Source organism: Cnephaeus nilssonii (assembly GCF_951640355.1).
Source record: "Cnephaeus nilssonii genome assembly, chromosome: 14".
NCBI classification, from domain to species: Eukaryota; Metazoa; Chordata; class Mammalia; order Chiroptera; family Vespertilionidae; genus Cnephaeus; species Cnephaeus nilssonii.
In genome coordinates, this window is record NC_137085.1 from 60,349,661 (window position 1) to 60,365,362 (window position 15,702).

Genomic DNA, 15,702 nt, shown 5'->3' on the forward strand with positions numbered 1-15,702 from the left:
CCGCACTCTTCACACCCCCTTCCCCCTGAGAATTGTGAGTCCACTCCCTTTCTATGCCCCTGATTCTATTATATTCACCAGTTTATTCTGTTCATCAGATTTTTTATTCACTTGATTTTTAGATTCACTTCTTGATAGATATGTATTTGTTGTCACTTTGTTGTTCATAATTTTTATCTTTACCTTTTTCTTCTTCTTCTTCTTAAAGAATACCCTTCAGCATTTTATATAATACTGGTTTGGTGGTGATGAACTCCTTTAGCTTTTTCTTGTCTGTGAAGCTGTTCATCTGACCTTCAATTCTAAATGATAGCTTTGCTGGGTAGAGTAGTCTTGGTTGTAGGTTCTTGCTATTCATCACTTTGAATATTTCTTGCCATTCCCGTCTGGCCTGCATAGTTTCTGTTGAGAAATCAGCTGACAGTCATATGGGTACTCCCTTGTAGGTAACTAACTGTTTTTCTCTTGCTGCTTTTAAGATTCTCTCTTTGTCTTTTGCCCTTGGCATTTTAATTATGATGTGTCTTGGTGTAGTCCTCTTTGGATTCCTTTTGTTTGGGGTTGTGTGCACTTCCTGGACTTGTAAGTCTGTTTCTTTCACCAGATAGGAAAAGTTTTCTGTCATTATTTCTTCTAATAGGTTTTCAATATTTTGCTCTCTCTCTTCTTCTGGCACCCCCATAATTCGGATGTTTGTACGCTTGAAGTTGTCCCATAGGCTCCTTAAACTATTTTCATATTTTTAGATTCTTTTTGCTTTTCTGGTTGGGTGTTTTTTGCTTCCTCATATTTCAAATCTTTGGTTTGATTCTTGGGGTCCTCTAGTCTACTGTTGGATTTCTGTATATTATTCTTTCAGACAGTGTATGCTTAATTTCTGACTGGTCCTTTTCCTTTTTTTTTTTTTTGGCATTCTCATTAAGATCCTTGAAGGTCTCACACTAAGTTCCTCAGAGGTCTCACTAAGTTCCTCGGCGGTTTCTAGAAGATTCTTGAGTAACCTTATAACTGTGGTTTTGAACTCTATATCCAGTAGTTTACTTTCCTCCATTTCTTTCATTCATGACATGTTTCTTTGTCTCTGCATTTTGGCTACTTCCCTGTGTTGATGGAGTGGCTTTGTGTGGTAGGTGACCTATAGGGCCCAGTGGCTCAGCCTCCCCAATCACCTGAGGTGGACACTCTTGGTGCACCCCTTTGTGGTTGGGTGCACAGTCTTATTGTAGTTAAGCCTTGATTGCTGTTGGTACACTGAGAGGAATTGACCTCCAAGCCAATTGGCTGTGAGGATCAGCTGTGTCTATAATGGAAGAACTGCTGTGCTGGAGACACCTTTATGGGGCAGGACTTGCTTCAGTGGGGCTTTGGTGCTCACTGAGTCTGTCTCTTGAGTGGTCACTTATGTATGTGAGGAGTTGAAATCTGGTGTCATCCCACACTGACCTCTAGGTACACTGGCTTCTGGATCTCCAAGGAGGTGCAAGTCAGCTACTGTCTGAGGCCACCCAGCAGGAGCTACAGTGAGATCTGCAGATTTCTCCTCTTTGTTTGGGGTTTGGAAGTTTTGGAGCTCTCTGACCCAGCTGCAATTTGTTAGGTTAAGCTGCGAAAGGGCAGGCCATTCAAATGTAAAAGCCACTGCGCATAGCTTGGGTGGGTTTGTAAATTGGGTGGGGCGGGGTCTCAGTGATGGCTGCCAGTCAGCCGTCTCTGTGTCTCCGCGTTTTTGCATCCCTGCGACCCATGCCCCAGCGCAGTAAACTGATTCCTGCGAGCACCTCTGCGAGAAAGCCACCCTCACTTTCCAAACCGATGCTAGACAGTCCAGCTTCTCCCCATAGGAGTCTGGGTCCCCAGAGTCTCGCCGGAAACTGGAGTTAAGAGCAGTCGGGAGCTTGTATCTCCCTTCCAATTGGAAAAAATAGCGCACCCGGTCGCCAGCCCGATTCACGCGCCTCCATACCTCTGCTTTTCCACGCCTTTGAACCTCCTACCTGGTCTCAATGCGCTTTTTTCTTCTAGTTGTAGAACTTCTACTCAGCCAGCTTTCCCTGGGTTCTGGGTGATAGTCGTTTTGTCTTTTAGTTGTAGTTTTGGTGTGGTTGTGAGAGGCAGCATGTACAGGTGTTTACCTTATGCCGCCATCTTGGTTTCTTCCTTACTATAATTCTTATTTTGTGGTTGGTTTATAGCATTATTGTGTCTAATAGTTTTATAGTCATTAAAGCTTTCAGTGTTCCAGCTGTTGAGGTGGTTTTTGCTTGCTAAAACTGATCTGAATTCTTTTTTTAAAAAACTTATCTTTATTGTTGCAGGTATTGCAAATGCCCCCACCTTTTTACCCCCATTGACCCCCTCCCTCTCTATTCCTGTCCCCACCCCAGGCCTTCACCCAACTATTGTCTGTGTCCATGGGTTATGCATATAAGTTCTTTGATTGATCTCTTCTCACCCCTCCCCCCCTTCCCTCTGAGGATCCTCAGTCTTTTGCACGTCTCCATGTTTCTGGATCTATTTTGTCAGTTTGTTTTGTTCATTAAATTCCACATACAAGTGAGATCATGAGATACTTGTCTTTCTCTGACCGGCTTATTTTGCTTAGCATAATACTCTTTAGGACCTTCCATGCTGTCTCAAAGGGTAAGAGATCCTTTTTTATTGCTGCATAGTCCATGGTATAAATGTATCCAATTTTTTTTATCCTTTCATCTACTGAGGGGCACTAGGGCTGTTTCCAGTTCTTAGCTATTGTAAATAATCCTGCTATGAACATAGGGGTGCTTATACCCCTTCTGATTGGTATTTCAGGCTTCTTCAGATATATTCCTAGAAGTGGGATCACTAGGTCAAATGGCAGTTCCGTTTTTAATTTTTTGAGGAAACTCCACACTGTTTTCCATAGTGGCTGTACCAGTCTGCATTCCCACCAGCAATATACTAGGGTTCCTTTTTCTCCACATCCTCTCCAGCACTTGTCATTTGTTGATTTATTGATGGTAGCCATTCTGGCAGATGTGAGGTGATACCTAACTGTTGTTTTAATTTGCATCTTTCTGATGATTAGTGACTGAGCATTTTTTCATATGTCTCTTGGCCATTTGTATGTCCTCTTTGGAGAAGTGTCTATTTAGGTCTTCTGCCCATTTTTTTTTATGTGATTGTTTGTCTTCCTTTTGTTAAGTTGTATACTTATATATTTTGGAGATTAACCCCTTATCAGATGTTGGCAAATATGTTCACCCTTAGGGTGGGTTTCCTTTTCGTTTTGATGCTGATTTCTTTTGCTTTGTAGAAGGTTTTTATTTTGATGTAGTCCCATTTGTTTCTTTTTTCCTTTGTTTCTCTTGCCCTAGGCATTGTATCAGTGTAAATTTTACTTCGTGAGATGTCTGATAATTTGTTGCCTAGGTTTTCTTCAAGGATTTTTATGGTTTCACAACTCACATTTAAATCTTTTTTTTTTAATATTTTTTTATTGATTTAAGAGAGGAAGGGAGAAGGAGAGAGAGATAGAAACATCAATGATGAGAGAGAATCATTGATCAGTTGCCTCCTGCACATCCCCCACTGGGTATCGAGCCCGCAACCCAGGCATGTGCCCTTGGCCAGAATCGAACCTGGGACCCTTCAGTCCGCAGGCTGAAGCTCTATCCACTGAGCCAAGCCGGCTAGGGCTAAATCTTTTATTCATATTGAGTTTATTGTTGTGTATGGTGTAAGTTGGTGGTCTAGTTTCACCTATTTACATGTAGCTGTCCAGTTATCCCAGTACCATTTATTAAGAGACTGTCTTTACTTCATTGTATGCTCTTGCCTCTTTTATCAAAGATTATTTGGGCATAATGGCTTGGGTTCTCTGTTGTATACATTGATCTACGTGCCTGTTCTTGTGGCAGTACCAGGCTGTTTTGATTGATCTAAATTCTTATGTGAAAAACTACCTGCATAATTACAGAGGCATGTATGAATCATTGAAAGTCAACATAAGGCTAAGTTTAATCCTGTTTATAATTTAACTTTCTTTTATCAAGTAGTAATTTTTATGAGACTTTCATTTTGAAGCCACCTTATTTTATTTCCTCCTGTATTTTTTCTAATATTTATAAATGAGATGGATTTCACTTAGGAAATACCAAGAAAATAATATTGTGGTATGAAATCATTTCACCAGGAATAATAATGATAATAATAAATACTCTCCTTATTCCTCTAAATTTTTAAACTTGTCTCCTTTAATAGAAAAAAATCTCCTAGTAATCCTGTGTAATTGATGTAAAGATTCTAATAGTTGGAGAAGAAACTTCAGATCCCTTTTTCATGTTTCTTTTCAGCTGCATTTCAACTGGCTGAAGCCCCAGTACTGAATTTACAGTTATTGTATATCTCTGTAGAGTTTCTGATGATGTCATTTTATATTTTTGGAGACTTGTAGCCCAGATGCTTAAGTTACTCTTTTCATTAAGAATTATCTTGTAGAATCTTTTCCACTTGGTACCTGATACTGAGTCACTTGTTCAGGAGCATGTCTGGGCTTGATCAGTTTACTCAGTTTCCAGTCTAGTGTCCTTTCACGGCACCGCGGTGTTTTAGCAGCCTTTCTGAGGGAGCCAATAAGAACATGACTGAAATTAGTCATTCTGATGGCATTTAAAGAAGTTTAGTTCTTTTTGTTATATATTGGGCAAACCCAATGTTTAAGCAACAGTGTAACAAGTGGTAGTAGAAAGTATAAGACATTGTATTTTTTTATTTTATGTGTTTTTCATTTATGTCCTTTATAAAAGGATTGTCTAGTAACTGGCCTTAGTTTGGTTTTAAATGATATAATTTTAAAGCCAAAATAAACTTTCAAAAAACTTCATTTTTAAATAATTTTAAACTTATAGAAATGTTGCAGAATAGTAGAGAACTCTTAAATAACTTTAATTTAGATTTGCTCACTTTTTGTCACATTTGTTTTGTTTTCTTTCTACACGCATATTTATTTTTTTGTAATCATGTGCAAGGAAGTCAATATATTTTGCCCTGTTACTGCTTAATACTTCTCTTTCATAACCACAGTATAGTTACCAAATTCAATTGATAAAGTGCTTTAATCTATAGTCTGTGTTCCAATTTTGTCAATTATTGTGATGTCCTTTGTAGTACTTGAACTCCCTCTCTTTAGTCTCCTTTAACCTGGCACAGTTCCTCACCCTTTCTTTGTCTTTCATGACCTTGAACCTTTTGAAGAATTCAGTCCAGTTGTTTTGTGGAATGCTCCTCAGTTTGAGCCTGCCTGATACTTCATGTGATTAGATTAGGTTATGCATCCATGGCTCTGCTACAAAAGTGATATTGTATCCTTAGATTTTCATGTGGCAGAGGCACAGAGTGTCTGTCTGCTCCTCATTGGTGAGGTTAATTTTGATCACTAGTCTCAATGTTTGGTTTCTCTTAGTTACTGTTACCCCCTTGCAGATAATAAACATCCATTGAAGATTCTTGCCTGAACCAGTCTCTACTGTGATGGTTATAAACTGATGGTTTTACCAACTCTAGACTCCCTCCACATTTATAAGATGGTATTCTATCATATATCCTTTAGGCATGCCTCCTTCATGTTGTTGTTTGTGTTTTTTTTTTAATATATTTTTATTGATTTGAGAGAAAGAGGAAGGGAAAGGGATAGAGAGATAGAAACATCAATGAGAGAGAAACATCAACCAGCTGCCTCCTACATGCCCCTACTGGGGATCGAGCCCACAACTGGGCAGGTACCCTGACCAGGAATCAAAGCGGTGACCTCTTGGTTCATGGGTCGATGCTCAACCACTGAACCACACTGGCCGGGCTCTATCGTGTTTTGGAGCACTTCCTTTCTTGCATAATAAAATGTTCCTGACTTACTCTTATACCTTCCCTACCTGAACTCTGGAATCAGCCATTTCTTCAAGGATCCTAAGTTTCTTTTAATGGGCAATACATTTTAGAAACCAAGGTCTGGGCTATAGGTGTGTTTACTACTTCCAAGGTGTTACTGCTTCTAGACCTTTTCAGCAGAGCTAGAAAATATGATTATATATAGTAGAAATACTTTTGATTCCACTCAACGCCACAGGTTTTTCTTTGCCTTCCTTCATTATTTATTTATTTTTTTTAATTCTCTCTTCCACAGTAAGAATCTTGGCTCCCAGAAATATCATCACATTTACTCATTTGCTCAGACCTAAGTAGTAAATAATTTCAGAATTGCTACATCCATTCCCCTGTGAAAAACAAACCCCCTAAGGAGTTCAGGATTTGACTGTTACCCCCAGGCTTAGAGTATATATTCAAAATAATGTGTTCCAAAGTTACTTGCATGAGTCCCTCCCATCCTTCCAGTGTGGTTATGCTATTCATATGAAATAGAGTTGGTTTCATTTGTTTCTGTTTGCTTTCAATTTTAGTTACTTCCCCTCCCATATTCCCATTAATAAAATTACTTTATTGATGTAATTTTTATGAATATTTAGAAATTAGGGCTTTTCCAAAAATAAAAACTGAACAAGCCATATTTAGAAAAGTTTCTCTATCCCTTCCATCCTATTTTGCCCCACACCATGTAGGTAACAAGTTTTGTTTTTGTTTTATTACTCCTTCATTTCTTTTTGCAAAAGTAAGAAAGTATATGTTTGTTTTATTTCCTCTTCTTATACAAAAAGTAGCATTCTAAAGATACACTCCAGAAGACATCTTGTCCAAATCTATTAATTTACAGATAAGGAAATTAAGGTTCAGTGCTTTCAAATGTGTAATGGTTTTTTATCTTTGGTATTCCTGTTCCTACTGTTCTTTGCTTCTTACTATTTTAAAATGTTCTGTGTGCTTTGTAAGTTTTCTTGTTTTCCTTTTCTCTAGGTTTAATTATGTAGATAAGTGTCATTTTCTTTTGAAATGTTATAGCTGGACTGTAAATATATGGAAACATTTCTATGTAAGCCTGCATTGTTTTTTCACAGGTGGTCAGTCTGACCAAGGCTATGGGTCTAAGGATGAACTTATAAAGGATGATGCAGAAATTAATGTGCCTGAAGAACAAGTAGCAAGAGAATTGATAACTAAAACAAAAATGCAAACAGAAGGTTAAGTACTGATATTTTCTAGCTTTACTTAGAAAAATACCTGTGCTAACTAAAATGTTATTTGATAATTTAGTTGATAATTTTTAGAAATGTAAGATCTGAGCTTATAAGATACTATGTACCATTATATATGGTAGGTTTTGATAGTATCTGAATTTTAGAATTTAAGAGGTCTTTAAAGACTCAGTAGGTTAGCTGTCAATTTTGTTGTAAACTGTGACTCATTAAAGTATCTATTTGCCAAATATATATAGCTACTTTGTGACAGAACCAAGACTAAACTTTGAGTCATCAAACTTGTATTCTAGTGTCCCCTTTATTTTAAAATGCTAAGTCCTTCAAATATCTAAGTGAATATTTTTTATTGGTAGGTTAAATATAGTCTTTGTGGTTTCTTTTTTTTTTTTTTATGGAACTCATTGAGGTAGAAATGATTTGTGGTAATCATTTTATAGAAATATGGAGGAATATTTTGGCTTTATAGTAATAAGATGTTCTTCCTATCTTTTCACACTAAAGTATACTTTCTTTGCCCTGGCCAGTATGGCTCAGTGGGTTGGATTATCATCTCATACACCAAAATGTGGGGGGGTTTGAGTCCAGGTCAGGGTGTGTATGAGAGGTAACCGAATCAATTTCTTTGGAATCATTTTTTTTTAAGTATACTTTCTTCATTGATGTCACCTATTTTATGCTCCAGTTATGCAGAAGCAAGCCCATCTCCTACTTGACAAGTGATGAGTATAACTGAAGGCCTGAGCTTTACTTAGGAATGCTCAAGTTAGGATTATTGAATGCTAAAATAAAACTTTTATTTCAGTCAATACTGGCAACATTTATGGCATAAAGTAAATCAGACATAACTAGTCAGTAATAAAATAGTCATATATTCATCCCCACTTGGAGGTGGAAAACTACATAGAATGTATTAAAATCAAATATATGGTTTCTGTTCAATATTGGCACAATTAGGAAAGATAACATTCAAATGTTTTTCCCCCAGAGGTGTGTGATGTCTCTGCTGTGGTGGCAAAACATTCACAATCTAGTGGAGAGCCACACAGTCCAACTGAGCCTCCTGCGTGGGGCAGCAGTATTGTGAAAGTTCCATCTGGAATATTTGATGTCAATGGCAGGAAAAGCAGCACTGGTGAGTCTTTATGTGTTGGTTATTAAATATTTAAAATATACTTCTACAGATATACATGTGTTTAATGACAGTAAAGTGTTGACTTAATTACAGTATAATGAACATGCTGAAGCGCCAGAAGTAAGTTTAAATTCTATAAATGAACTAATATTTAAAGATATCTAACTTTTAAAAGGAGAGATTTTTAGAGGGTTTAGTTATTTGGAATACCGTTTTTTGTTGGAATGCCTGTTCAGTTTGGTCCCACTTTCTCATAATAGGTAATGAGAGGGGACTATAGGGACTCCTATACTCATCAAGAACAGAGTTGAAGCCCTGACCGGTTTGGCTCAGTGGATAGAGCATCAGCCTGCGGACTGAAGGGTCCCAGGTTCGATTCCAGTCAAGGGCATGTACCTTGGTTGCGGGCACATCCCCAGTAGGGGGCGTGCAGGATGCAGCTGATCGATGTCTCTCATCGATGTTTCTAACTCTCTATCCTTCTCCCTTCCTCTCTGTAAAATGTCAATAAAAATATATTTAAAAAAAAAGAAAAGAACAGAAATGAAGCCTGGCTGGGTGGCTCAGTGGTTGGTCGTCGACCCATGCACCAAAAGGTTGCCAGTGCCATTCCTGGTCAGAGCACATGCCTGGGTTGTGGGCTTAACCCCCAGCAGGGAGCATACAGAAGGCAGCCAGCCAGTGTTGATGTTTCTCATAGATGCTTCTATCTCTCCCTCTCCTTTCCTCTCTCTAAAAATCAATAAAAATATATATTTAAAAAAACCAGAGGTGCAGTGATGTGATCAAATTCAAGTGCACTTATGTGTGGTAGGGTAATCCTGTCACTGAAGGGAAATGGAAGAAAAATGATTGACATCATTTACTGTCTACACAAAATGCCAGTGGGCCTTTAATTTTAGCCCAGTTGTTATAAGCACCCTGAGCCACTTATTTGTGATTACTAAGTATTTATAATGAATAATTGTTATGTGTGACTATCTTGAATTTGAGTTTACTAATTTCAAATACGTTATAGCCTCCAAAGTACTCTTTTATTTTTTGTGTTGTTTTTTTCAAAATACTCTTTAAGGCATATATCTAAGCGTAGGATTTTAAAGGATAATGAAATTAGCCTGTATCCTGTGCTCTTTTTTAGTAGCTATAATTCACTTCTCTAAAGTCAACTCTCTTGTCTGTAAGTGTATCTATTGTATGACTTTATAGAACTTAATTTGCCCAGCTTTTTAAATCTATGTAGTAATACTTCTTATTCCTGAAGTCTTTTTATTTTTGTATTTACTGTGACATGAAGTCAGTTCATTTTTTTGTGTGTGGGGTTGAAGGGACAGCACACAAGAGGTGGAGCTAAAAGTTTTTGGAACAAATAATTGATATATGTTCTGTATCCCATTTTCCTAACCTGCTGTTAGCAGGTTAAAAAAAAAAAAAAGGGAGGGCAGAGTTTTCTTCATCAAAGGGTTAGAATCTTCTCAGAATACTGAAATGGACGTGGTCTGGAAACTGGTGTGTTTCCTTCCCTTTTTACTCATCTTATTTCCATGTTACATCCTGATCTAGGAAGATTTATGTTATTAAGAAAGAAGGAGGTGGTAATGGGGCTTTTGCCAATACATCAAACAGTCAAATTCATTTTAAAATTGGACAAGATGTTCCACTAAATTTCTGCAGATACTATGAGAACCAGTAAATTTGTAAAAATCTGTTTCTCAAATATTGGTAAAAGTTTTCAAAGCAGGTACAAATTTGTAAAATATGCTTATGATTCCCCTAAAAGCTTAAAAAATATCTCTAAATGCTTATTATTAGTTCTGTTTAATTGGTATGATTATAATTATTAGTTGGTACCAATTTGGAAGATTAAAAAGAAGCTTGGGCCTGGCTGTGTGGCTCAGTTGATTGAGCATTGTCCCATGCACTAGGAGGTTGCCGGTTCAAATCCTGATCAGAGCACATGCCCAGGTTGCATCTCAGCCCTCAGTAGGGGGCATATAGGAAGTAGCCTATCGATGTTTCTCTCTTTTTGATGTTTCTATCTCTTTCCCTCTCCCTTCCTCTCTCTAAAACCAAGAAAAACATATTTTAAAAATCAAAAGAAAAAGAAGCTTGAAATCAGTTTGGAAAATTAAAAAAAAACCTTATTGAAGACTTTCCCTTAAAATCTCTCAAGTCATAATGCTTTTTGTTTTTGTTAATCCTCACCAAGGATATTTTTTCCCATTGCTTTTTTAGAAAGAGAGGGAGAAAGGGAGAAAAGGAGGAAGGGAGGGAAGGACGGGGCGGGGGTGGGGAGGAGAGGGAGAGAGAGAGACAGAGACAGAGAGACAGAGACGTTGATGTGAGAGAGACACATCTATTAATTGCCTCCTGCATGCGTCCTGACCAGAGCCAGGGATCAGACTGCAACCCAGGTATATGCTCTTGATGGGAATGGAACCCTTTTGTCCAGGGGCCGGTGCACTAACCACTGAGAAAATGGGCCAGGGCAGTCATGACTTTTTAAAAATATATATTTTTATTGATTTCAGAGAGAGGGAGAGATAGAAACATCAATGTTAAGAGAGAATCACTGATCGGCTGCCTCCTGCATGCCCCCTACAGGGGATTGAGCCCGAAACCTAGGCATGTGCCCTGACCCTGGATCGACGTGGCCTCCTGGTTCATAGGTTGACACTCAACCACTGAGCCACATCAGCCGGGCCAGAATATATTTCTTAAGTTGGATATTAAACCCTTAAAATGTAGATCTATATTGATAAATGAGATATCTTTTAGTAAACAGTACAGGTATATATTGTATGATCTTTTTTTAAAGTGTGTGTGTATTGCATAGAAGATGAAAGGCAGATTATACATTAAAATGTTATCTCTGGGAGGCAGGGTTGAATGGAGTTTTTTGTACTTTTTTTTTCTCTGTATGCTTTCTTTTTACCTTCTAAATATTCTGAATCTTTTACATGGAGTATGTGTAACTTTTAAAAAAATCAGAAAATTTTAAAATAAAATATTATTTTAGTAATCAGATTCATTTTTAATACTATACTTTCTCTTTTAGGTAGTACATCAAATACGGTATTTTCTACTCTGGATCCAGTTGAAGATACAGTCTTCGGTGAAGTTACTAATCTCAAGAACGGTGATAGAGGAGAAAAGAGACAAAAGCATTTTCCAGAGAGGAGTTGTAGTTTTAGTTCTGAAAGTCGAGCAGGAATGTTGCTAAAGAAGAGCAGTTTGGATTTGAATTCAAGTGAAGTAGCTATCATGATGGGAGCAGATGCCAAGATTCTCACAGCCGCACTGACATATCCTAAGACTTCTCCACTTCATATTGCAAAAACCCATAGCTTTGAGAGTGTTGGCTGTCATCTAGCTGATACTAGGACTCGTGGGCCTGAAAGCACTTGGGATTCTGAGCACAGATCTTCAGTGTTAGAGATGCTTGAGGAAAGCCAAGAGCTCCTGGAACCTGTGATTGATGACAGTATAGCTACAACTACTATGACAAAGGATACACATGGCAGTCTACAAAATGATAGTGACAGTAATCAGTCCAGAGACTTAAAAGTAGAGTCCAAAGATGTAATAAATAAAAGAAGTAGTTTATATGGTGTTGCAAAAGCTGTTGAGAGGGAAGATGTTGAAACTGGACTAGATCCTTTGTCTCTTTTAGCCACTGAATTTATAGTAGAAAAAACTGATTCTGAAGATAAGTTGTTTTCTCCAGTTATTGCACGTAATCTGGCTGATGAAATCGAAAACTATATGAACCTAAAGAGTCCCCTGGGTAGCAAGTCTTCTAGTATGGAATTACACGGAGAGGGAAACAGAGAGTCTGGAACTACCACTGCATTTATTCACCCTTTAGAGAGGCGATCAAGCCTACCTTTAGATCACGACCCACCGGCGCAGGAAAAGCCTGAAAGTGAAAAGAGCTCCCCTGCAGTGTCTAGGTCTAAAACTTTTACTGGGCGTTTCAAGCCGCAGACTCCCTCTCGAGGTCATAAAGAACGTCCAACTTCGTTATCAGCACTGATGCGTTCTTCACCACATGGCTCATTGGGTTCTGTAGTAAATTCTTTGTCAGGGCTAAAGCTGGATAATATACTCTCAGGGCCCAAGATAGATGTCCTAAAATCGGGTATGAAACAAGCAGCGACAGTAGCCAGTAAGATGCTGGTAGCTGTAGCGACTGCCTACAGCTACTCAGATGATGAGGTAAGAATGTTTTATGTGTGTAGTCTTATCTGATATTAGAATGTTTATAGTATTTTTAATATACAAATTATTATTTAGAGATTTCTGTAACTTTGGTGTTTATATTTTAAAACTTTGTACATATCTTATTTCTTTAAATGACTTGAACCTACATGTAAGGAAATTAATAATGAAGAAATAGAATATCAGGACTATATAATTGCATAGATCAATACATTAAGTTCATTTCTTTGAAAGCACTGATTAATGTTTTAATTTAATAATGGTGCCATGTTATATTTGCATAGCATTTCACTTTTAAAATAAATTTACCTTTTTTATCTTTTTAATATATATGAGCTCTTTTCACAGCTTGATCCATAGATTTCATACTGCATAACAAAAACTGGTAATTCTTTTAAAAATAATTGTAAAGAGAATTAATTGTTAGATCTTATGAAAATAGAAGTGGGGAAATTTTGCTTATTTCATAGAAAACTAATTAAAATTTTGCTATTGTGTTTAAAGAATCATAGTATTTTAGTAGAAAAAACAGATCTATAAATGTTTATTATTATTATAGCACTATGTTCTAGTATTGCCATAAGTTATATATTTATTCTTATACATGAATATATATGCTCACATATGTTTATTTAATTTTTGTAGCAATCCCATGGGTTGGTGCTACTTACTATCATCCCCATTTTATAAATGAGGTATCTGAGATTCAGAGAGGTTAATTAACTTCCCCAGGTCATACAACCTAGTGAGTGGCAGAACTAGGATTTGAAGTCTCGGAGATTGGCTCGAGAGTTCATGCTCTCAACCACTATAGTAGCAAAGAAGGGATCAATATCTTAGAAAATGTTCCTGTGGGGACTGTCCAAAAAGAACAAAGCAGATGATATCTTAAGTTGGGTTTTAATAAATAAATTGAAAGCTTTGGGTTAGTCAAAGTGATCAGAGGACAGAATATGTATCTGAGAGAATAATGGGAAAAGTATGGAGGCTTAAAACATACATTTTCAAGGTAATATAATCTATTTCAGGTTGCTAAAGTTCTAAATAATAAGTAGAGACAGGAAATTAAATTGGACAGATAAGACTTGTATACTGTTTGAAGGAAAACTTTTTAGGCAAACTTAATTGAATTAAAAGTACAGTATTATAACACAAATTGTATGTTGTATTTGAAGAGCTTACAAGGTCAGTTAAGGAAAGACAAAATAAGCTAGCTTCATATCTTAACCTGACATTATTTTTTAAAAAGGTGAGCCGTTTTATATTTGAAATTTTATCTAACAGTTTTTAAAAAGCTTTATACAGAGTAATTTGGACTTGGAATATATGATTGTAAATTCCAAATGGTCACAGAACTTAATTTTTCTTTTCTTTTCATTGCTATAGCCCCAATACCAGTGCCTGGCAAAGCAAATAAGATATACCTAATCAATAATTTCAAAGGAAGAAAAGAATAAAAAATCTATTAAATGTTTATTGTGTAAAAGTAGCTCAAGGGAATTCATCAGTGTAGCTTATATAAAATTTAAAGCATTCTGAATGTTTAAGATGTGCCAAATACATAATAGTACATAAGTAAATTGGATTAGTATGGAGGGGTTTAAATAATGTCATTCAATCTCATTAAATCGTCTACAAAATAAATTGCATAAGAAGAATAGATTTGCCGAGGCCGGTTTGGCTCAGTGGATAGAGCGTCGGCCTGTGGACTCAAGGGTCCGAGGTTCGATTCCGGTCAAGGGCATGTACCTTGGTTGTGGGCACATCCCCAGTAGGGGGTGTGCAGGAGGCAGCTGATCGATGTTTCTCTCTCATCGATGTTTCTAACTCTCTATCCCTCTCCCTTCCTCTCTGTAAAAAATCAATAAAATATATTTAAAAAAAAAGAATAGATTTAAAAAAATAGGTTTAAAACAATTTCTATTTTATAAAAATTTATTATGCATATTTTAAAATTAGGAGGATATACATCAAGTTTTGATTGTACTCTGGGTATTGGTATGAGTGCTTTTATTCCCTGTTTTGCATATCTATATTTAAAATTTTTTATCATTTGATATGGTTTTATAATACAGAAGACACAAGTCTTCTTTAAAGCAAAAATTAAAAAGACTACTTATTGAAATGTTTTATTTAAACTAAAGCATCAATAATCACAATGGTGAAGGACTAGTGTTTGGAACTTTATTCATAATATCTCTACTGTTGATGGTTGTTACTCTGAAAATCATATTCCCCAATGAAAGTCTCACAACCTTATTTTAAATGACTTATATTTTCAGATGATATAATTAAATGTTAGAGAAGTAATTTTTGTAAGGTCAGATACCTAATACGTGATGGGGAGCCAAGATTTCACTCTGGCTCTGTCTGACTAAAGCTCCCACTCACTGGTGTTGCCATCCCCGATCCCACTGGACAGAGAACTCCTAGAGTTCCTTCATTTTATGATACTGAATATTGAGAGGTATCTGATACCCCAAACATAACCAGGGGCCCAGCAAAATCTTAAAGTATTATATAGGTCATTGCTTGAATATTTTCGAGTTTGGAAGGGAAATTACAAATAATAGAAGTTCATAGTTTTGAAAAATATGGGGGAATGATTTAAGGATTATAAAGGAGTTTAATTATGAAAAAGGTGGAGTAAATATATTCTCATTGATGAAGGTATTATTTATGTGTGTGTGGTTTTGTGTGTTTTTGTGTGTGTGTGTTTTTCAATTAAAGGAGGAAACTAATAAAGATTACAGCTTCCCAGCTGGCCTTGAAGACCATGTTTTGGAGGAGAATATGTCACCTAACACAAGTATCTCAGCATTGGTCCCCAGTGAACTTACCCAGAGTAACACAAGCCTTGGCAGTAGCAGCAGCAGTGGAGATATAGGAAAATCCCATTACTCAGCAGGTATGGGGAAGGACTGTCCTGTCTTCTAATATGTGCCCATACCTTTCCCTTCTCCCATTACACATAAAATAAGCCTCATTTGATGAGATGATCTCACAAATAGATTTTGAATATAGCCACATCATACTGTCACTGTTATGTTATATGATCTACAAATACTACAGTTAATGATTTTAGTTGTGTATATTTGTGGATTATATCATTCGTTCTTAAACTTCAGTGTGTATCAGAATCACCTAGGTAGAGAATATATGATTATTCACTATATGATTCTTTCAACTTCTTAGGACATTTGAACTTTTTCATAATAGAAATCTGGA

General features: G+C 36.7%; 1 protein-coding gene across 4 annotated transcripts in view; it reads left to right on the forward strand.

Moving 5' to 3' along the window:
* Window positions 1-15,702, forward strand: part of DENND4C (DENN domain containing 4C) — a 121,180-nt gene that overhangs the window by 83,993 nt on the left and 21,485 nt on the right. For all 4 annotated transcript variants that reach the window (XM_079790678.1, XM_079790679.1, XM_079790676.1 and 1 more), the window contains 4 exons: window positions 6,984-7,106; window positions 8,110-8,256; window positions 11,312-12,471; window positions 15,205-15,382. In XM_079790678.1, the coding sequence (XP_079646804.1) occupies window positions 6,984-7,106; window positions 8,110-8,256; window positions 11,312-12,471; window positions 15,205-15,382 (1,608 nt within the window). The remainder of the gene's footprint in view (window positions 1-6,983; window positions 7,107-8,109; window positions 8,257-11,311; window positions 12,472-15,204; window positions 15,383-15,702) is intronic.